Below are 24,104 nucleotides of genomic sequence, written 5' to 3' on the forward strand. Positions count from 1 at the left end.
TTGTATAAGGGATATGTTCAAGCGTTTGCTCAATTTTCTTTAGACGCGAGTTGAGTACTGCCATGCCCTTGTGGAATGCATTACCAAAAGAGAGATTTAAATAAAACTAAACAATCATGACGTATCTATTTTTGCTCTAAACGAATACAACAAATGTAATTGTAAAATACGATTTAATATAATTACGAATTTAAAACCTCTATAACACAGATAAAATACCAATAATAAATAAAAATGGTAAATATCTGGACAATTGATTGTTCTATAGACATTCTTCTTGGTTTATGTAAGTATTAATTGTAGTCATTATTTCTCTTAGATAACATTACGTTTTCATGCATACTTAATGTATTATGAAACTAAGCCTTTGGCTACATTTACTAGGTGAAGTGTATTTGACCTAGTTGATTATGTAGGTTGATTCCTGATGTAATGTTGATTAGTTGGCAACTCGTTTTGCCAATATACAGGAACGATAGTAGTAGTAACTAGTTGCAGTTTATATTAGCTGTAGTAGATTTCATAGTTAATTTATTATTTAAAACCTAGTCGATTAAAATTAAATCTTTGATTAAGTTATAAATATTTTGTGATCGAGAATAACGACTCCTAAAGACAAGATATCCGTGTTAAAGTTTGCAATTTAAAAAGCAGAGCTTAGCAAGATAGGCCGCGTTGAGAGCATACAAGTTTCACTGACTAATTAGGAGTTGTGATCAGATAAAGTTTAGAAGATCCGAAGAAGCGGGATAAAAATACAAGTCAATTTTCAGAATATCAACTAAAATTCCAAAGTTTAAACATTTAATATTTTAGTCTTTAGAGATTTTCCTCAACAAATGTATTTATTTAACGATGATTTTAGCGAATTTCCCATATAGGGAATAAGCTATTACCGTAGTACTCATGGTAAGACCTGGACCCGGGACCGATTTTTTTTTCGTTTTGAGGTCCCTAGAGGCCAAAAACACCATCCGTTCAAATTCATATATATATATATATATTTATATATGTGTCCGTTAGCGCGATAACTCGAACAAAAATGATCCGATTTTGATGAAATTTGGTACAAACGTGTAAACCTACGTTTATTCGAACGAGTTCGCGAACCAGCATGATCGGACCATGGGAACGGGGGTTTATGGGGGCTTTTATGGGGTAAAAATAGGTTTTTCCCATTTTTGACCCAAAAAACATAAAATTTTGCAATTTCTTTCTAAACTATTTTGTAGAGCTTAAAAAAACAAATAATTTAGTATATTGAAGCGTTATAATGCGCCTATCGGTTACAGAGAAAATTCCAAAAAATTGTAAATTTAAAATTCCTATGTTATTCTTATGGAGAATAAGTAAACTGTTGTAGTTTGCTTGTTTATTAACATGTTTTGCCCAAATTTCGAAAATGTTTTTATTTCTTACTACCTATTAACATTTTACATAAAAAAACACTTTTACCCTCCCTGTTGCAGCAAACCTAAGTTTGTGTTTTAACTCATTTAAATAGGGAATAAATGTGACATTTTTAAGGAGACATTTTAGTGTAAATCCAATCAGGCAAATGGAAATTCGCTTAGTCTGCAGGTTTGCTGCGGCGGGGGTATTATTCTGTATTTGTGGTATATAATATACACGTATTAATTTTTTTAACACAAATTGATTTAGCCACTTGTGTAATAATTGCATCAAGTATCAAGTAGTGTTGTTGTAGTAAGTTTGTATTTATTATTAAGTATGTTTCAATTTAGGTAATGATGTGGTTTGGCTTTTGAAATAACTAGAGTAAAACAGTTTGTATAATCAAGCAACGCTGTGAAATCGATATAAATATGTTGAATTGCTCATCACATGATTATAATTGCCTATTAGCACCAAAATCACGTACCAAACCGGGAAATTATTCAATTATATTCGTGGACACATTAAGGGTTCCGAAAATGTAAATCATAGTCCAGATGTTGTCAAATTTGGAAATTACAGTAAGATATAAATATAAAAATTTCTAAATTAATTCAAATTGTAACAAATCTGAAATTGGACTGTGTCAATTTTGGATTAAGTGTATAAGCAAATTGTTGAAAAACATCGTATTATACTGATACTCACAAATAAATTGGATTCTGAATATGGACCATTCTACATCATAAAATAACCTATTAACAGCATATATTTACTATAGCTTACAATGCGACTTGAAAATAAGTTACCGGTAATGAAAAAGAACAGTAACTTCACAAAAATCATTCACGTTCATATCTAAGCTAATAAAAGAGTATGGTTAGTTTACACATTTTTAATCTGGTAATACGACTTTAATTAAATAGAAACTTTTTTATTGTGAACTTTATAAAACTTATGATCTATCATATGTATGATTTATCATATGTATGATCTATCATACATAATAAAATAGATTTATGATAAAATACACTTAAAATGAAGCAGGGATTAGCTTTGTAATGAAGTCATATGAAGCAAAGTTTGCAAGTTTTTGCAGGGATTAAAAGTTATATGAAGGCCAGGCATGTATTCAATCATTAAATCATTGAACATCTGGATAGATACAATTTTAAATGATTTGCATCCAAACCTAAGTAAGCTTAGTATATTTTTCTATGATAGTGAATAATAGTTTTATTTCTCGTGTAAGTGTCAAAGAACGTTTTGAAGCAAGGTTTTATTCAAACCTCTAACAAATATTTTACACTTTAAATGTTTACAAATTCCATCATTTTTTATACGAGCATCCTAAGATATACATTTAATTTAATAAAAATCAGTTAGCCATTTCAGTTACTAATAGTTAAGGGGGGTCGGATGGAAAAATGTTTTTTTATTTAGTTTTTATGTTACATTATTCTTCATTTAATGTTCTTTAAAATGATAGATTAATTTTAAAAATCGGTTCGCTAGAAAATTTTATTTAAGTTTTAATAACGCATTGATGCTCAGTTTTGACGTTTCCATGGTAACAAACACATAAAAAATATGTACAAAATTAATTTGTATTTGAAAAATACAAAATTTACCAAATTAAGACTTGAGGAACTATTTGATAAGGAAAAGAACTCAGACAACCCATCTTATGCAGCTGGACACTATTACGAGTAATTTCGTAATTTCCCCACTTACTTATTACAGTAGGCCTGAATAAGCTGTTTCGTTGCGTTTTCCGAAAACTAATATTTTTTACTTGAGAAACACATATCTCAAAAACTAAAAGAGATATCTTAATAATTTTTGTTTTGTTTCACTCTGTCAGATATACAAGATAAACAAAGGATTTTTTTGTGATAGATAAATAAATTATTTGAAGTTAGTTCATTAGTTCCTTAACCGTAACATTTTTTCAATAAATTAATAATTAATTAAAAACTTTAAACACATAAATTTCTTTAAACTTTCTGCTTATTTTTTAAAATACAAAGAGATCTACCAATTATAAAAATGTTATGAAGATATATCTTACGGTTTTTGAGACATCAGTCCTAAATATTAATAAAACAGCATTGCGAAGATAGGCTTGTCTGAGCACCCTAATATTTCAGTTGGTTCTCTGTCTATTTTAAGATGATCATTCTCCATGACAAGGGATCTGGCTTCATTACGGTATCTCTCTTGTGACCGAAGCTATTTTAGAATGCGGTTTACCCTATGACGGTTTTAGAACCTTACTCTAAATTGAAGCACTTAAGTGCTAATAAACCATAGGTAATGCTAAAAGCATACAGTCTTTGTCACTGCAATATGCATTTTATGTATTTCACTATTTTAGTGAAGTGAAATAAATTTGTTCACGTTAAAGTTTGCATTGAAATATTACATTTTAGTAATTTTCTATTATAATATGATGTATATAGGGTATTTTATAGATTATTGTACAAAATGAAGTAACATTATTTTTGTTTGGTATTTAAATGAGAATATGACACATCTTTTTGTAATGAAGTGGTTCGTTTGTTAAACAAAATAGTTATAATTATTGGATGGGTTGTTTTACTACCTCATACATAGATCCTGAATAAAAAATTAATAAACATTAACATAAATTTTAATCAGCAATGTTTTGGCTTTCGGGGGCTTAAACCGAAAAAATAACAGTAGTCAGAGAGGACCAAGAGGACTCTAACAGGAATTATTTTTTTACCTGCTGCCATTTGTGATTGGTTTACCAATTAATAATGATATATAGCAAAAGTTTGACTTTTAGGTTTTGGACTGTCACAAAAAAAAACAAATTAAAATCTTATTGGTGTAAAAATATGCAAGCAAAAAACTTAGACTTTAGTACAACCAATATAACACCTTCTTCCCCATAGGGAAAATCTGATAAAATATGTCACAGGATGTGTAATAATTATCTATAACTATTAAAATAGGCTAAAAAAGATACAAAAATTGGGAATCAGTGCATATTTTAGTATTTTTTATGTACTAACTCTCTAAATACGCGAATAATATAAATTCTTATCGCAATATAAAATTGTAAAATATTTTATCTATATTACTATTATTGGACATGAACACATAGAATTACCAATGCGGAATTTTTTACGATACCGCTACAGAAAAGAGCGATTTTAAAATGCCAGATTAATTACACTTGACTGGTCGAAGGACCACGTGCCTCATCACTAATTACAGTTTCAAACTTTATAAAGTATCAAGCATCTTTTCATTGGCAGCTTATTTAAGCGGGCTTTCTAAGCGTGTACCTTTGCCTCGAGTTTTAAGCATCGTATAGATCATACAATAACTATTAGACTTAACTATTGGCCGATTTATAACTTTGCGTACCTCTTATATGTGAGCAGTCAAATAACTAGACTTTTTATCCATTTTAGCCGAATTTCCACATAGAGAATAAGGGATTTATAGTGACTTTGAATTAGAGTTAATAGTTACACTCATTTGAATAACTATTTTATTGAATGGAATATTTATAAACTGTAAATTGTAAAAGTAGCATTGAACTACATTGTTTTATAGTTAATAACAACAGCTTATCATACAAAGTATAAAAGATACTATAGTTTTATAATACGTCTCATGGTAAGACCCAGGCCCGGGGCCATTTTACTTTTTAGTGTTGATGTTCCCAGACACAAAAACGCCATCCGTTTAAAGTCATACGTTTATACTTGCCCGTCAGCACGAAACTTAAGTAAAAAACATCCCATTTTAATGAAATTTGGTACATATGTGTAAGTTATACCTGCACTTATTCGACTGAAGTAACTCCGAACCAGCATGATCGGACCATGGGAACAGGGTTTTGTTTTGTTTGCTGAATTGTTGTTGTATACCAACAACAGTTAAATTTAAATTTGGGATAAATTTAACCAAAAACTTTAAAATAAAATGGTCTACTTCATTCTTATGGAGAACAAATAAACTATTGTTGTTTGGGTGTTAATCGATATATTTATTGTTTATTTCACACTAATAAGCTATCAAAATTTCAATAAAAAAACACACCTTCTTACCCAGTGTCAGGAAAACTATGTACTAATTGAAAATAATGCCATTTACATAGGGAAATAAATCTGACCATTTTGAGGTAATATTTTAGTGGAAATTCAGCCAGGTAAATAAAAATCCGCTTAGGCTGCAGGTTTGCTGTGGCGGGAAGATTTATTTACCGTTTCAAAGTGGTGTTTGGATAAGTTTTCGATGTATTATGTTTAAATGCATTTACATTTCGTGGCGTAAAACCCGATGAGTTGGAATTCAACCGACCTGTTTTCTGGAGTTGACAATTCAATCTATATGTTAATACATCGTGGATTTACAAGTGTATGCGGTATGATCAGTTATGAGATAAAATGCGATGTAGTATCGTAAAAATATTTAATGGTGTCAAGTGAATTCTTTTTTCATCACACTACGATGTTTTTTAGCCGTTTTATAAACGTTTATTGGAGGCCGAAACCTACATATTGCTGCCCATGCAAGATGCAATCGTCATTTTGGGGCCGAGCATGGTTTTACATCCCTAGGGCCGAAATCAGTTGTTCGCTTATTTTATTAAAACATTATTGCGTATTAAATACACAATCAGTATTCATAGCATTGCAATAGACTTGTTTTATTGTCACCGCTGCCTAGCAACAATTTATTAATATTTTTGCTAAATACTCTAATTATTTCTCCACATAACCATAAAGTTGCTGTAGTTGTGTTGACTGTTATTGTGCATTATTAGTGTGGTGAATAGTGGTAATAGGGTATAGTGTGGAGAAAAATGGCGTTTCTTGGCGGGTTTCTTTTTAAATAACAATTATGTTGAAATTCTTGTATAGGGAAATAATCATACAAATTAGTGTGGCTATACTCATACTCTTACATTCAAATAATTTATTCTAATAAAATTTGATAACATTATTAATAAACTGTATCAGCAATTTGATTCGTATATGGATACTATCATACTATCTATGGTATCTCCAGGTATTTTTAATATTTCTAAATTTTGATTTGTATGGTGGTTTTCCCATGAAATCCCATAAAGTAACGGAAAATGGGTTAAAAATCTCCCTACATTTCGATTAAAATTTAGTATGTTATAGCTTTGACTATTAATACAGCTTCTGTATCCAATATTCAATAGTTATAGTCAATGATACAATCTGGAGAAGCATCTACGGTAACCTAGCAACGAGATGGAACTAGATAATGTTCGCAAACACTGTTTTCATTACCAGGGTTATTATAAACAGTAACTGGGACACACTCTTCGTAACAACTAAGCGTTTGTTTTGTTTACGTATTGCAACTAAAGGTGAGAATTCTGTTTATTAAGTCTATTACAATATTACTTGTTTAGCTGAATTTGTCACACAATGAAACAAATAAGTACAACTCCAAACCAATGAAAACCTCTCGAGAACAAAACCTCTTGATTCACCACTCACAGTTAACCAATCAACAAAACATCGACAATAAACGTTATTTAATTTTGGAGTTATGGTTGCTAAGTAACTAAATTAAATAACAGCTGGGGACCTCAAAATTGTATTTTCTTTCATAAAATTACGTTACGAACAGGAACGATGAGGTACGAACCTTGGCGAGTGCCTTAAAAACGTCTACGAGTGTCGTTATGACAGTTTTTTTAATTACTTACAATCACTACTCATAACTTGTAAGAGAGGTTATGATTTCGTTAATAACCCACCAATGCACCACTCATTAACAATTAAATTGGTTTAAACAGCTAATTGGTTGACATTCGAAGCAATACAATTTTACTTCTTCTCTCTCAATCCTTGACCCTCATTGGTCCGTTACCCATGTTGTTAAGTAAAGTAAATGCTGTTAGGTATGTAAACAATGCTGTTAAGTAAGTATACAATGCTGTTAAGTGAATCTTTTCAATTCTAAGAACTGAACTAAACGTATATCTGAATAAAATCTCAAGATCTTACATTACATATTTAATAAAAAGTCATATTAAAAAGTCAGAATGTAGATACCAAACAATATAGTTTACATTTGTAAATACTGCAATGCTTGGAAAATATCCAACATAAATTTCAACTGCTTAAAACAGTTATCTCAATGAAATAATTTATTGACTATTTTGCATTTGGTTACCTTGGATAAGACGAAAAATGCCAGCTGTGTATATTGATCAAAGCAACAGCTACACAAAAATAATTCCCTAATGAAGTAGGGTGGGTAGTAGGACAAGTTAACAATACAAATCAACATCAAGTAAAATTAAAAACTTTATTATAACTATCTACATTTTTGTCAATTCACTATGATTTTTATGTTAGCAAGGATTTGAGATATTACTACTATTAATCATTTAACTTTAAAAGTTTATAATATAAACTTAGTTCCTGATTGTTTAACTTAATCTGACCTTCCAGCAAAAAGTTTTGTTAGAGGAACTTAAGTTAATACAGGTTAATGAACTGATAGTTCCTGTCTAGATTGGCCAGACTGATCGAGTTGGTCCACGATTAAAATTGCTGAAAATAAATTGTTGCTATAAAAGAGAAGGAATATTTTTTTTAATCAGTAGCGAAAAAAAAAACGTCCTCGTTAGATCTAAGTTTATTTAAATAGGGAATAAATCGGAAAACGTAAGGAAATATTTTGATCAAAATCAAATCGGACAAATGGAAGTTCGCTTAGTCTGCAGGTTTGCCGAGGTGGGGATAATTCGTCCGTTTAAATCACTACAATATATCTCATGCTGTAAAAGATCTTCTATAAAAGACAATAGAAACTAACTATAATATATTTCGATACTAGGAAATTCATTTTGAAGAACAGAAGGGAAAGTTTAGCTCCTAGCAACGTTTTCTCGTGTTCTTATATATTTTAATCAACGGTTGCTGGTATAGGAGCCCCACTGGGTTTAGTTGACGAATTGCACTCCTACGCCCAGACACCAGTCTTCTACCCTAAAAGCTTCTCTTGGTGATCAATGAAAATGATTAAAACTCGAAATAACTTTAATACTTTAATACTTTTCGATGAAATGGCGAATAGAAAGTAGGTATTTTAAGCCAAGTATGAATGGAGATGAGTGGCGCGATCTTGTAGTCTTGTTAGTAATTAATAGCCCATAAACAATGGCAACTAATGGACCTACAGTTTATAGTGGAATCCGAACCACATTTTCGCCATGGAATATACGAATTGGTCTAATTATTAGGATATAGTATTGCGGATAGTCGTAGTACTCACTAGTGCGGACATTAATCCACACCAGAGAGTATCGCGTCCACAGTGCATGCCAATAAATGTCCACAATTCGTGACCTCCTAGTAGCTGGATTACAGGACGACGCCACCCAAAACCACCCTCTCTGCAAATACTTATAGAGATTGGAAGAAATATTGTAAGAAACTGAATGATTGTGAACCTAATTTAAGGGTAACATTATTTTAGGGGACATAATCACAGGGGAACAAAAATTTACACACAACATCTCAAAATCCCTTCATGGTAATCGCCTTTAAGGTCTGATGATGATGAACATAGGGTAGTATTACGATAACTTATACCAGCTGTCGTTTAGAATATTCACTGTAATATGTGTAAAACTCATAGATAAAACATCCTCCCTTAGTAGATTTCTCATCCTTATGGATCAGCTGAAGACAATTTGATTGTTGGTTCGGACCGGTGCACTGTAAAAGTCGTGTTTGGTTTACAATATGTTTCTTGTTATTTCAGTTATTTAAAACCTCGTTTAGTCCTATAAAATAATAGAAACAAAATTTCGTTGACACTAGCGATCAGTGTCACCGGATATGAACTAGACACGATTCAAAATTTACAATGGGATGAGAAGTCTTCTTGTGTTGGTTAGTCTATGATAATATTTACTGTACACTGCAATATGAAAAAACTAATTGAAGTAATGCCTAACAATCAGTTAGTTAAATACCCCCGCCGCAGCAAACCTGCAGACTTAGCGAATTTCCATTTGCCTGATTGGATTTAAACTCAATGTCTCCTTAAAAATATCACATTTATTCCCAATTTAAACAGAATTAGTTTAATGAGTACTTAGGTTTGCTGCAACAGGGAGGGTAAAAAAGTTTTTTTTATGTTAAATATTAAAAGGTACTGTGGTTTAGTAAGAAATTAATGTATTTTCCAAATTTGATCAAAATATGTTCATAAACAAGCAAACAACAACAGTTGACTTATTCTCCATAAGAATAACATAAGAGTTTTAAAATTACAATGTTTTTGAATTTTCTCTGTAACAATTAGGCGCATAATAATGCTTCAATATACTAAATTATTTTTTTTTAAGCTCTACAAAAAGGTTTTAAAAGAAATTGTGAAATTTTGTGTTTTTAGGGTCAAAAATGGGAAAACCTATTTTTACCCCATAAAACCCCCCTTAAACCCCCGTTTCCATAGTCCGATCATGCTGGTTCACGAACTCATTCAAGTTTATCCCGCCTTACACCTTCAAACCAAATTTTATCAAAATCGGACAAAAATTACTCAAGTTATCGTGCGGATGGACATATATATATATATATATATATATATATATATATATATATATATAAATTTGAACGAATGGTGTTTTTGGCCTCTAGGGACATCAAAATGAAAAAGTAAATCGGTCCCGGGCTTAGGTCTTACCATGAGACCTACGGTAATAGCTACTTCCCTATAGGGAAATTCGCTAAAATGTTAGAAATAGTAGTCAAATTTGGTTTATCACAATCTCGACATGTAAGAAGTGACACCAAACTATTATTACTCCCCCACTCTCCCTCTATCCTTCCCCTTGCTAGAAATCCCTCTCTAGAACCCGGAAACGGAACTCTTCACTCAAGATTGCAAGATTGCTGCTTTTCACAAATCTATCTGAGATTCACAAGGCATTGACAGAAATCTGTCTGTAAGATGCAAATGATACTATGTGTAGATACCATTTTTGTTCTGTTTTTACTATTTATAACTTGAAATCTCAGCAGCAATGAATTCGTTACAACTATTGATTGACACTTTAAACGAATTTCACAGAAAAAAAGCTATTTCCCTAGGTTTTATGGTAAGATCTAGATAGGGGATCACTTTACTTTTTTCGTTTCAATGTCACCAGAGGCCAAAAACACCGTAATTTCAAATTCAAATACGTATGTTTTTTAAGTGTCCCATTAAGATTTCTTGTAGCATCAAACCTTATAACTCACTAAATCTAGGGTTATAAAAATGGGGAATACATGTTTAAAGGGAATATTTCAGTGGAAACCCGATTAGACCAATGGAAATTCACATAGTCAGCAGGTTTGCTGTAGTAGGTAGGTATGCATACAGCTTATCCTGTAGAATTATAACGAAATTGAAGCACATTCTGTAAATTTTACAGAGGTCATAAGGAAAATATAAAACTCAGGTAATATAAAACAAAGACGTTTAGTGACATCAGCACACTCAAACGTAAGCGATCATAAAACATTCATCAAAACCTCTACAGGTTTTACAACGGAACAAATTCAGAGTAAATACTTTCATTATTTTTTAACCAATAAAACCTTAGGTAGGATTGTATAAACTTCAGTTCTATAATATTTTTGGAACTATGTAGTACCATTTTTTTTAAACTAATCGCCTCAACTATTTAAGTGAATGTTATTGGGTACGTAGGTATGTACTTAAATTATTTAAATTATAAAAAAGTATATTCTGACGTTTTTTGACGCATTTTTATTGTCTCTTAAAAAGTATCAAACAAATTTCACACTAAAATTAAAAGCAACACAAAGGCATCAATGAAACATATTCTTTTTCTGCTTCAGGCTGTAGTTTGTACACTCACCAAAAGTACAACGATCAGCGAGTGCATTTGACATTTCAATTAAGTCGAAATTGTTGAAACTATAGCGAAGTTTTCTTTGACACCGATTATAATCTGTTTCGAACAGTGAGCTGTAAAATAAATTTGTAGATTTGAGGTGCAAAAACAACGAAAGGGTAAATGGAATCTTATACATGTGTGCTAAAATAACGAATGTCGAATAAATGGTCAGTTATCAGTGGATTTTCCTCGAAATAGTAACAAGTTGTTGCATCGAATGGGTTAAGATTAATTATTGACTATGATCAGCTGTTTTTAAGCCAATGAAGATAAAGGAGAGCTAGAACCAGGGTTTAGGAATATACTAACCAACACAAGTGACTTCCCATCTCATTGAAAATGTAAAAGCTCGTTTTTCGTGTCTTGTTCATGTCCGGTGACACTGATCGCTAGTGTCGACGAATTTTTGTTTCTATTATTTTTGGGCTAATTTAATTATTTGTGCTTTACAGTTTGGTTATATAACTTGGGGACGAGTTATATGTTAAGGTCGTTTTATTGGTTAAACGAGGTTTTCAATGACTGAAATACCAAGAAAAAAATTGTAAACAAAACATGACCTTTACAGTGCACCGGACAGAACTAACGATAAAATTGGCTTCAACTGTTCCATAAAGATCGGAGTATGTTTCTATGGTTTATGTTAGGGTATCAGAATCAAGGTTCGAACTATCAAAAGCTTCTGTTTCGTCTTAGGACTGAACCAGCGATCTTCTTAGATTAGATGAGGTATTGAATTAACAAAATGATTACAGTAAATGTGTCTATAGATCTGTAAGTCAGTTGCAACAATATTATAAAGTAGTTTAATATTACTTTACACGATAAAAACGCAATACCTCAATCTTGGAGAAGAAGATTAAGTTTTTTTTTTGTAACTTTTTCATATTAAAAGCTACGTCTTATTTTATTACGTCATTATTTTGGTAGTCTTACTGAAATTGCTTGGTTATTAACTAAAGAAAAATCATGCTTAATACGAGAGAGTCTTTTAATTTACAATTTTTCAAATCTTCACCGAAACAAATTAAAGTTCCTGGCTAATATAAAATTGAAGATCAAGAACACGTCATTAAGAATGATAATTGAAGTTGAATAGTTTAGCGATTCACTGAATTGGGAGTTGAGTTTCCAGTTTTGTATGCTCTGTTTCTAAAGGACGTCGAAATAAAGGCCTAGCTCGAAATCAAAGGGTCTGTTTCTGTTACATTGATGCGTCCTTTTAACAGGTTTGACAAATTTAAATATCACTTGAGATTTGAGGTTAACAGTTACAATAAACTTAGTTGAGGCCCTATTTTAGCTATGTTCTTTTTAATTTAAATTAGCTACATATGAATTATACATGCCCATTCATATAAATATTTAGAATGAATAGGGCTACATGTATATGGGGTCCATAAAGATGGGATATTTAATTCAGTACCAAAAAGTCAAAGTTGTATAAATAATACAGTCAGTAAACCCATCAAATAATCTACAAAAAGGATGAAAACAGAAGAAATAATTAGTTAAAAATCTTCACTCAGCTTTGAGTACTTATGACAATAAGTTAAGATTAGACGAGACCTAGTTTTGCAGCCTTGAAGTATGGTAATTATCTGTCTAAAGTTAGTCAAACTAAACCGAGTTAACCAGCACAAGAAGCTGACAAGAACAATAAAAGTTGATCGTGCTTTAATAGCATCAAACTTACAGGATTAAACCAATGATGTAAAGTATTTCGTTGTACAGAAAAGTCTCTAAAGCTTTGCGGATTTCTAAAGAACTCAACTCAAAGCTAATGATCTATAACCTACATGCAATACGGTCTTTTCTATTCACGAAATCTCTAAAAGCTTTTACTACTGAGTAAAATAAATTTATTTTTTTATACTGCAGCAACAACTGTTTCAATCAGCGAGCACATAATAATAATAATAATAGAGAGGACACGGCGTTTAACCAAATGCACTGAAATTGTGGCCAAATCCGCCATCTTGGTCCGTCATACAGCCTGAATCCAAGACCCGCGAGCACAGTTCGCATTAAAAACCCCGCGACAAATACACGATCATAAACAACATTAATAGTTGACAAAAAATTCTGAAATTTTGCACACTTGTAGATATGATACTGAGGAAAACGATGGTGTTAATATAAAATTATTTGTTATGATAGTAATTGAGTTATAAATATGTTTAATACTTATGTAGTTAAATTTTTCAGATTCAGACATGAAAAAGTTGTATTGCGAGGAAATTTTTTATTTTTTGGTCAGAGAAATTTCGTCAGCGGGAAAGTTGTGGATAAATAACCAAATTTAACTATCCGATTCACCAAAATTTTTTATCATATTCGGTTTTCTAAAAAATCAGGTACAAAAGGGATCCATTGCCGCTGTTCCGTGCCACGCCCGCTGCGCCGCCGGGCCGTCGTCTATACATTTAGCGTGCAGTGTTTTAATGTTTTATACTGTTGTACTGTAATATTGTATATATTAAAGAAATTTTCAAAAATATTGTCTATGTAGAATTTTCAACCGTTTAGCACAACTTTTTAAGGACATAGCTTTCAAGATAAACTAAAGATAATTCTGTAAGTTAAATTAAACTTCCCAAATATATTTGTAAAATTACACTCAATTTATTGTCCCAGAAAAATTACAGTTTTATTGAGATGTTGCCTGATTTTATTTTTGTCAAGACTGTCGTTACTTATTTTACAGTAATAGCGAACTCTAACATTGAAACATTTTTGAGCAATAATTTTAATTAGGTACTAAACAAAAATGATTTTTGTAAATATTGTTTCATATTTTGAGAAATATGTACTATTTGGAAACAAATTTACTCCTACACATTGTCCAAGTACTTTGTTCTTCAAGTCCTCAATTACATTGTTCTCTACACTAATATCATTAACTTTTATATCTACAGTTTCTCATCATGCATTGCAGACGACTAGCGCGCTGCACTCGCCGGGACTACTGTCGGGGAAATAAATATGTGCTTGAGTTTGAGCCTAAATATCTCTTGAGATTAATTATCCGATTTTGTTGTACAAAAATTAAATAGAAACTGGTTTAAATATATTTTACGTGGTAACAATTAAAAAAATTTCCGTTTACCAGAAAAAAATTTATAGTTGAAAGATTCTAAAAAGTACCGGTTTTTAAGAAACTCTGCACTAACACTGAAGTTTAAAACATAATTGTAAACAAACCACTAAGCCAATCTTTCTTAAATTTGTATGGCTTATTAGTAGATTTATTGTTAACAGTTCAATGCATTTTACTCACGATAGTTTTTATGCTGATGTTTATTTTTAAAACGTATGCTAACATCGTTAATAAGACGCTAAACAGTTCGTTCAAAATACCATCGTGTTTGTCGTGACACAAGAAATAACACCAATATGACAGATTTATAATGCGAACAAAGGTGTTTTTTTAACAGATATATATTTGTAAGAAAAATTTCTCCCGCAACTGGCAGGCCGATTGGCTCAGTGGTTTGTTTACAATTAAATTTTAAACTTCAGTTTCTTAAAACCCGGTACTTTTTAGAATCTTTCAACAATATAAATTCTTCTGGTAAACGGATTTTTTTTATTGCTACCACGTAAAATGTATTTAAACCAGCTTATATTTAATTTTTGTTTCAACAAAATTAGATTATTCATCTCTGAGATATTTAGGCTCAAACTCGAGCGCACATATTTATTTCCCCGACAGGTAGGCTAGCGCCGCCATCTTTGTCCGTTTCGCCGGCTAGTAAGACTGCCACGCTCCTGCGCTCCGAGTAGCGGTTCTATTTTGTTATGTGTTCGCTGGTTTCAATACATGCGTTGCGAGTCCAAACAAGGTCCCACTAGAAAAAACTGCAATAATTGTAATAAGTGAAATAGTTCATTATCTTACTAAACAGCTGCTTGTTTACAATAACAAAATTGAAAACAAAATGAAAGTCATTTTGTGAGCTGGTCTTTATAATGAAAAGTATTTCCGTTTTGTAACCTAGTGCTATATGACGAAAAATATTGTTCATCGCACGGGCAAAAAGTGTCCTTTCAACTCTCGCTCAATTTCAGACCATGGTTTTGCCAACTTGAGCACGTGTCGAAAATAATCATTTCACGCCCTAGTGATGAAATATACTATTCCACAATTACTTTACCTCAAGGCCTAAATTTCAATTGTAGAAAGTGCAACTTAAGAATACCATTTAAGGAACATCGCAGAGTCGTCGTCATGGGCTCAGCAAGGGTATAGGCAAGAGCTCCATCATCTCACAGTTCCCTTGTCTTGTCCTAGGATATGCCGGGCCACTGTGAGAGGCTGAGGCTACCTTCGCTGGGTACAGAGAGCACCAGTAGTGGAGCCAGCTGTGGAGCCAGAAAGGAACATTGCAGAATCACCGTAATGGGCTCAGCAAGGGTAGGCAAGAGCTCCATCATCTCACAGTTCTCTTGTCTTGTCCTAGGATATGCCGGGCCACTGTGAGAGGCTGAGGTTACCATCGCTGGGTACAGAGAGCACCAGTAGTGGAGCCAGCTGTGCAGCCAGTAAGGAACACCGCAGAGTCGTCGTCATGGGCTCAGCAAGGGTAGGCAATAGCTCCACACTCTCACATTTCCTTTGTCTTGTCCTAGGATATGCCGGGCCACTGTGAGAGGCTGAGGTTACCATCGCTGGGTACAGAGAGCACCAGTAGTGGAGCCAGCTGTGCAGCCAGTAAGGAACATCGCAGAGTCGTCGTCATGGGCTCAGCAAGGGTAGGCAAGAGCTCGATCATCTCACAGTTCCTCTACGACAGGTTCCTCACCCGCTATCGAGAAACAGTTGAAGAACTTCACAGAGGTTTGTCAAACTTTTGTATCCTCTAACCTGTATCAATTAATTAAAATATAGTAAAAACATATTTGGAAAGTCTAGCTCTCCAATCCAAGTTAGTTCTGTTTTATCTGGGCTATGTAATAATCTGATAACACTTATAAAGGGCGATGGTTCACTATATCCAGATAGCGAGAAGGCGAAAGAAACCAATAAGGGAAATGCTTAGTCGGTGTAGTAGATTTTCTCTCGTGGTCTTGTTACCTCCAAAATAAGTTGTAGGAATACCAAATCAAAACTGCTAATAGCCATGTTTTACATCGAATGGCAGTCATAATACTTCTGATCTGGGGATGATATAAATACAACAAAGTATTGTTACGGTTTTAGTCACATGGACTCAGCCCATGCAGTGGTGAATGCAGTGAAGAGAAGGCGAAATGTGGTAAGCTTCAAGATGGAGCAGTTTCAATTGTTTATCTTCTCTCTACAAGATAGTCAAGAGTACGAGCTCCTGGAATAACTATTAACTCTGCAATTATACTCTCCAGGAGAGTACGAGCTCCAGGACGGAGCCTGTTTGACCCTGGACATCCTGGACACCTCAGGCGCCTACCAGTTCCCCGCCATGAGGGCGCTCTCCGTCAACACAGCTGACGCCTTCATCCTGGTGTACTCCGTCGACGACGAGGACAGCTGGGAGGAGGTCAAGAAACTCAAAGACCAGGTCAGGAAACCCCTATCTCAGAATTTGCTGTAATTTAACTCTAATTATACATCAAGCTGGAAAGATTAAATAAGTAATCTTATATAGGGTACCAGTAAAATTGTAATTTGTTATTCAATCTAAGCAGCTGCTTAGCTGAGTGATTAAAGAGGTCACCTTTTAGTGAGAAGGCTTAGTGTTTTCCTGAGCAATATTAGTATTAAGTTGCCTTCTCGGAGTTAAATAACTCGTATGTCGATGAAAAAACTACTGAACTAACAAAAATCCTAAACTTAGGTCCTTAATGTTTTCTTACACTGATTTCTTTTGGAGATGGATATACTACTAGGTCATTGCAGAATCAAGTTGACATAGTGTTTTTGAATAGAACACAGTGTGTTTTCTTGCATAGAAGTTTTTTATTTGTACATATCTTCATCTTACTAGATATACATCTTTTGTTAAGATGCAAAATATTGATTTAGAATATTTTACTTAAAAATTGAAACAAAAAACAAAATGCGAAAACTAAAATTGTAGATCTCTATGAACTTAATCCCCAAAATAAAGGTCGTTTATTGAAGTATCATTCTAGATTTTTTAGAGTAGCTATAAAACGTCCTACACTTTACACACTTAGCGTGATCCATCTAGAATCTCATACTGTACTAGACTCCATCTAAATCTTTAGGTTACTACTATTACGACACCCTTTGACTCGTCATACATATTTCTCAGGGGGATTGACTGGAGTGCAAAACTCAACTGAGGCGGAACTTCAAAGGCTTGACTCCCTGGATACTAAGAAGGAGTCGACTATCGTAGAACATATATGATACATTACGTTGAATCTGACCAGGAGATTTACACTGAATTCATTTGGTGTTTTGTACCTGGTTTTCTACACCAATTGCAATTTTAGATTATTTACCTACGACCATTTTTTTAAACTAGCCTTTTCAATTCAGTTCTTAGAATTGAAAAGATTCACCTTCTTGTTTACTTACTTACTGTTACTTTACAGTACATGTTTGGACCAGCGAGGTTTAAGGATTGAGAAAAAGAAGTAAAATTGTAATACTTCCAACATCAACTCATCAGCTGTTGAGGCCTATTAAATTGATTAAATGGATGGGACAATGAGTCGTTGCGTCAAAATCAGTGGCAATGAGAGGCTATAAACTTGTTAGTAATTAAAAACGATCGTAGGTAGCCTGACACTCGTAGAAGTTCTAAAGACACTCGCCTTTGGTATTAAAGGCTCGTACCTCGTACCTTAACTTTTCTACTCGTGTCTTAAAGGATATCTCTACGCGATTGTTGTGTAAACTACTATTTTTAACTAAGCTGTCCAATGTTCAAACTATGGTCTTATCTTCATTAACCTATTGATAGAATATTACCATTTATTTAATAGCAAAAGAAAAGTAATTAGTATGTGAGTGCAGAATTTATTCCATCCATGACAGAGTGATCTCCTGGAAGCATTATGTCCACTCAGCACCAGAGACAATTCTATCACATCCTCTTGCTCTACAGATCGTGGAGCGACGAGGACCCATGGTGCCCATCGTGGTGGTCTGGAACAAGTTGGTGCTGGCTGATAGGGTGATTTCCTGGGTGCATTATGTCCATTCAGCACCACAGACAATTCTATCACATCCTCTTGCTGTACAGATCGTGGAGCGAAGAGGACCCATGGTGCCCATCGTGGTGGTCGGGAACAAGTCGGAGCTGGCTGACAGGGTGATCTCCCGTGAGCAGGCGGAAGCTGTGGCAGTGTACGACTGGGAGTGTGGTTATGTAGAATGCTCAGCCAAGGAGAATCAGAACATCGTCCAGGTCTTCAAGGAGCTCCTGGTACAAGCCAAGGTATGGTGGGAAATAATTGGGGGCTCAAATATGGACTGGCAGACGAATATTTGTCTTTGTGTTCATGGTGCAATTTTTGATGGGCTGTTTCGTAATTATTTTAATTGTTTGGGGGATTTGAAACAATAACGGTAGAATACGGGTTTTCATTAACTTCATGCTTTGATATTTTACGGGTTAATTTATTTATTCTACCAAACCTCCAACTAAATGAATTAAAAACTACAAATTAAAATGTTTTGTGTTCAATATCTTAGAAGTTTATTCATTTTGATTATAGTGTTAACGTGCTTAACCACATACTTCACAGTATCTTGCTCCACTATAAATGTATTCAAAAAATCTTTATGGTACCTTTATATCTGATTGATTTCCTCCTACTTCATATCATATTTCTTCCACCATTGACTTTTTTAATGTTCTTCTTCCAAACAAGGGCCTTATCTGCATTACGTGCATAAAAATCCTAATCCGTTCCGGTCTTCTTGAAACCTAATATCCAACTCTTTTCTTTACATCATCTCTTATCTATCAACCTTCTTCTAGTGTTTTCTTTTGTTCTCATTATTCCAACCTTCATATATTTAACCTCCATAGAATTTTCCCTTCTCGCTTTCTTCTCACATGTCCAAACAATCTTAGTCTGGCATCAGGTAAAACCCCTTCCTTTTAAAATGTCGTCAACTGCCTCTCTTTTTATCTCCTATTTATTCCCAATTCTATCCTACCTTTCTATTTTTATAGCACTTAAAACATATAATTTCTCCATCCAAAATTCCGCTAGAACCTCTTTCCCATTTTTCCATTCACGTCTATCCTTGTAATCCAATCCTACCTTCAGATGTTTATCACACTCTTTCTGTTTTACATTCATATTCTTTCCTGTTGTTACATGTTGTTAATTTACTGTTGTTATTTTACAGATTCACTACAATCTCAGCCCCGCTGTGAAAAGGAGGAGACAATCGCTTCCCAATTACGTTGGCAACAACGGTTCCAACTCGGCCAAAAGTAAATACATGCTCAAACGCAACTCATGCTCGGTGGCCTAACCAACTCATCCTTTCCCAGATGTATATACATGTAGTATATGGTTAACATAAGTATTTTATATAATGTTCAATGTTTTGTTGTGGAAAACCATTTGTATGTGCAGTTCCAAATATTTTCGGTTTGTAAAACCCGTAAATAAATGTAAATTTAGCTGTTTTGGTATACACAAAGAGTGACATTTTTAGCTGATATATTCATAAATCGAAAAATGTGTTTTACGCTTGTTAGCTTTAAATATTTGATACGCTGTTGAGGATTTTAAATCGTTACGGAGGTGTTTGTGCAATAGTTTGCGGTTGACAAATTTATTATTATAAAATATAACAACATTAAATAAGAAACTGGCTTTGTATATGTAACAACAGTGGATTTTGTAAGTGGCTGTGATTGAGGAATGTATTTTTATAGATTGTAATAGTTGTTTAAATGGCCCATTAAACTATATAGAAGTGGAAATCATAGATCAATCAAGTTCAAGTTTAGGTTGTTTTTCCAAATATATGCCACACAATTGTTGTTTAGCTTGTTTTCTCTCAACATGATTATTTAATTGAAAGCCTATTTTGAGTTGATATTTTAACATTGACAGGAATTTTGAAAAAAAAAACACTTTTATAGTCAAGGTATTTTGCTCGTAAGAATCTTGGTTTGTTTTGTTGTCTTTTCTTACTTGAATAATCCGGAAAGCCAATAATGAGGACAGAAATAATACTTTCAAAGTTCTGAAATGATAAGATTTAGAAGCAAGTTACTTCCTAAAAATCTACAATACAGTAGTATTGGAGTTTGATGATTGTGATTAACGATTTTGTCAATTACACGGTGTAATGAAAAGCACTGTAATCAAAGGCGTTTTAAACAATGCTTGAAATGAATGCATAACTACCCAAAGTTGTTTAATTTAGTTAATTAACCATTATACAGTATTTACGAGAGCATTGTGTTTTAAAAGTTGGATCCATTATGTTTATAAAGCATTTATTCGGTCCCGAAATCGAAGATTTTATGTCTATCTATGAGATTTAAATATATACTTTTTTATAAATACTACCCACGAGTTCGTTTGATTTGGGATCTAAAGATTCTGTATGGACAATGAAATACTTGAATTTCTTCATGCTATTGCTCAAAAATTAGTTTTACATAAGTAACTTCAGATAACTTCAGAATCAACACACGACTAAAACGCTCCAAACCATGCTTGGAATGAAACTTCAAAGTTCGACATGGCAGTGATGAAAATTATTTTACTATTATCCTTAAAACAGGTACTTGTTAAGTCAATTCTAAAGGAAAACTTTGGAACTTTTCACTATGTATTCTAGAACATATTATTCTTCATACTCTACCTAAGTAGTTGAGAAGTTCAAACTATTAAACAATATATATGCAAACCCCTAAATTTATGGCTTTATCAATTCAACAAAATATTACGAAAAACAACAACAAGATGTACTTTTATAAATATTTATCCTGTTCAAATGCCAAAGGGTTGTCAAGCATCCCACCTAATAAAAACTATTTTCAAACAAATTTGAATTTGAATGAATGTTAGGATTCTAACCAAAGCAAGACTTGTAATCAATTTTACTGTTAACTGCAAAATCAATCGTAATTTATTACAAATGTAGCTATAAATGTAAAGTTTCTTTCTCAATGTACAACGTAGACACCAATGATGTTGATAATATATTTAATGTAACAACCATAATTTAGTATCAATGTGTTACCTAAGAATGGACTATTTGGACGATGACTCGTTTTCTCATTAACCTTAATGATAAAATAAGTTGTCTTCAAATAATCCATACATTGTTCTGTTTCATGTTCATTTTCGTCAGCTCTGTATTCTTCTGGGATTAAGACAATCTACTACAGCTAATTATTTTGGTCTTTTTCTGATTATTCATCACTAATTTTATACTTTAAGCGAAATGCTCATACAGTATAAGGAATAAGCTACAGTATTACCTTAGGTCTCAAGGCAGGACCTGGACCCGGGACCGATTTATTTTGTTCGTTTAGAGGTCCCCAGAAGGCCAAAAATACCTTTCGCTAAAATATATATAAATAAATTAGTATAACATTACTTTTTCATACGTTCTTTTACTATAAATTACTCTGAAAATGGCGGTGAATAAAATGATAGAAAAAAACAATGATGCAACAGAACCAACATTTTGATAACAACGAAAACAAAAACAGGTGATCATTATTTAAAAGATATCGTAAGTTTGCCTATAACTCAACATAATTTTATTTATTTTTATTAATTGCTTACAATACTGGAAAATGAATGTGAAACAGAAACGAGTACCAAGATGTGTACACAACTATCATGTATACCTTACTATTGTTACAGTTTAAATAAATTTATATTTATACGTTAATCAGTGTGTTGTTTATTAACCCATAGCGCCCTCATAAAACTTAGTTCCCTTTATACGACATTGAAACAGCTGTTTGAAATACATGTTGGGATGGTAAATAGTTATTTTATCCCTAAGGTAATTAGCATCAGCTGGGGTTGATTACCAAAGAAATATTTCTGATTACAATTTGGTTTTGACGTTGAAAATTGTATATTTCATCACAAGGGCGTAAAGTTACTCTTTTCAATACGAGCTCAAGTTTGACGACAGGGGCAAAAAGTAATTTAATGCATCAATTAGCTACTTGGCGTGCTATTATCAGTGCAAGGAAGTCCAGTTTTTCAGGTAACTATAGGAAAAAGCAATTTTAATGTAAAAACATAAAACAAATAATTTGAACTTAAATTTCAGATCAAGGTCGTGGATTAAATACATCCCACTCAACTAAAAACACGGGCCCAATAATTGAAACGTGGTTAAGGTTTGTTTGTCTATTCAAACACAACGAAATGATGAAGCAGTTTAAGAGGCTTACTTATAATATAAACAATATCCAATATTTTCGTTTAATTCGTTATCTTAAAGAATGAAAACATCTTGATGAAAATATAGTTCATAACATGGGCCAAAGTGTGATGAACACTATCAAATCTGTATATTCACAAAACTGGGCTTTTCTTTGGTGGTTAAACTTGAACTCGTTCGAAAAGAAGATTCTCTTTAACCCTAGTGATGAAATATAATATTAAATCAATGATTAATATATTTGTAATGTATTTGCAAAATTGATTGACAACGCTTTCATTATTCACTTCAAAATACGCGGGGATTAAATATAAAATATTCGGGGAAAACAAATATTCTTATAATACACGTGGCAAATGTAATTTTTCAAAACACACTAATGAACACGAATGTTTACATGGCTTTAAAACCACTTCAGCGTTCTGCTTATTGTCTGTCGTATTTATTTTGATGAAACATTATTTATTTTTCAGTTTGGAAAATTATTGTAAATTGTTATTTGACGTTAACAAATTCAACTTAGATTATATGATTTTCTGATAACAGGTTGACTACCGTCAAATAAAATAAAATCAATTTATCATCTTACTCAATCCAATATATTTTAAGTATACTTACTTAAAAACTCATATTTCAAATATTTTGTAGTGGAAATATTCTGCCAAAAATATTTTAAGTGAAATTGTTTAAAGCTTTACCATGTTTTAAAGGTTCTAACAAAGCACACCTATAGTGTTATTATTTTAAACCTCAGAAAGAAAATTTTATTTCAATTTTTAAGGTATAAAATGCTTAACTCATTGGCACTTGAAATATGGATCGCATAGCACTCAAAAGCTAAATTTGATTCTGTTAACTTCTGTTAAATTCTGTTAACTGAGTAAGTTTTTAAGTAAGATTTTAAGGTCAGGCGAGTAAAAATATAGTCTTCCCTACTACATGGCTTTGTCCAACATTTTGGCAACACCGCACTCGTCGGTCCATTGCCCATAGCAATAACAGTACTGTAATAGCAAAAGCGTTAAAAATTTAAGCAAAATTTACAACAAAACTACACAAAATGATTAGACACCAGTGTCATTAAACACAATTTTGTAAAAAATAAATAGTGCATTGGTCACATGATAGATTGCATAATCTTGGAATCCAGTTCACAGATCCATTAAACGAAATGATGCGATCACCGAATGTTTCTTGCAATGAGGCTATTGTTTCAATCGCTGATTGGTACATGAAATGATGCGATCACCGAATGTTTCTTGCAGTGAGGCTATTGTTTCAATCGCTGAATGGTACACGAAATGATGCGATCACCGAATGTTTCTTGCAATGAGGCTATTGTTTCAATCGCTGATTGGTACATGAAATGATGCGATCACCGAATGTTTCTTGCAACGAGGCTATCGTTTCAATCGCTGA

The 24,104-nt window shown here is 32.9% G+C and overlaps 1 protein-coding gene across 1 annotated transcript; it reads left to right on the forward strand.

Moving 5' to 3' along the window:
• Window positions 1-15,979: 15,979 nt before the first annotated feature.
• LOC128995007 (GTP-binding protein Rhes-like) lies at window positions 15,980-21,851 on the forward strand. The gene is made up of 4 exons (XM_054419873.1): window positions 15,980-16,184; window positions 16,709-16,884; window positions 18,541-18,735; window positions 19,659-21,851. Exons 1-4 carry the CDS (start codon window positions 15,980-15,982, stop codon window positions 19,785-19,787), a joined length of 705 nt encoding a protein of 234 aa, XP_054275848.1. The 3' UTR covers window positions 19,788-21,851.
• The last annotated feature ends 2,253 nt before the right edge of the window (window positions 21,852-24,104 follow it).

This window comes from Macrosteles quadrilineatus, unplaced genomic scaffold, assembly GCF_028750875.1.
Source record: "Macrosteles quadrilineatus isolate MER2022 unplaced genomic scaffold, UCM_ALF_1.0 Scaffold_5__1_contigs__length_97177068, whole genome shotgun sequence".
NCBI lineage: Eukaryota > Metazoa > Arthropoda > Insecta > Hemiptera > Cicadellidae > Macrosteles > Macrosteles quadrilineatus.

Bases quoted from the DNA above. Each gene is read 5' to 3' on its own strand.
- LOC128995007 (XM_054419873.1), top strand. From the start codon at position 15,980: ATGCCGGGCCACTGTGAGAGGCTGAGGTTACCATCGCTGGGTACAGAG. The intron at 16,185-16,708 runs GTTTGTCAAACT...TATACTCTCCAG, and splicing joins AGTTGAAGAACTTCACAGAG to GAGAGTACGAGCTCCAGGAC. The intron at 18,736-19,658 runs GTATGGTGGGAA...GTTATTTTACAG, and splicing joins AGCTCCTGGTACAAGCCAAG to ATTCACTACAATCTCAGCCC.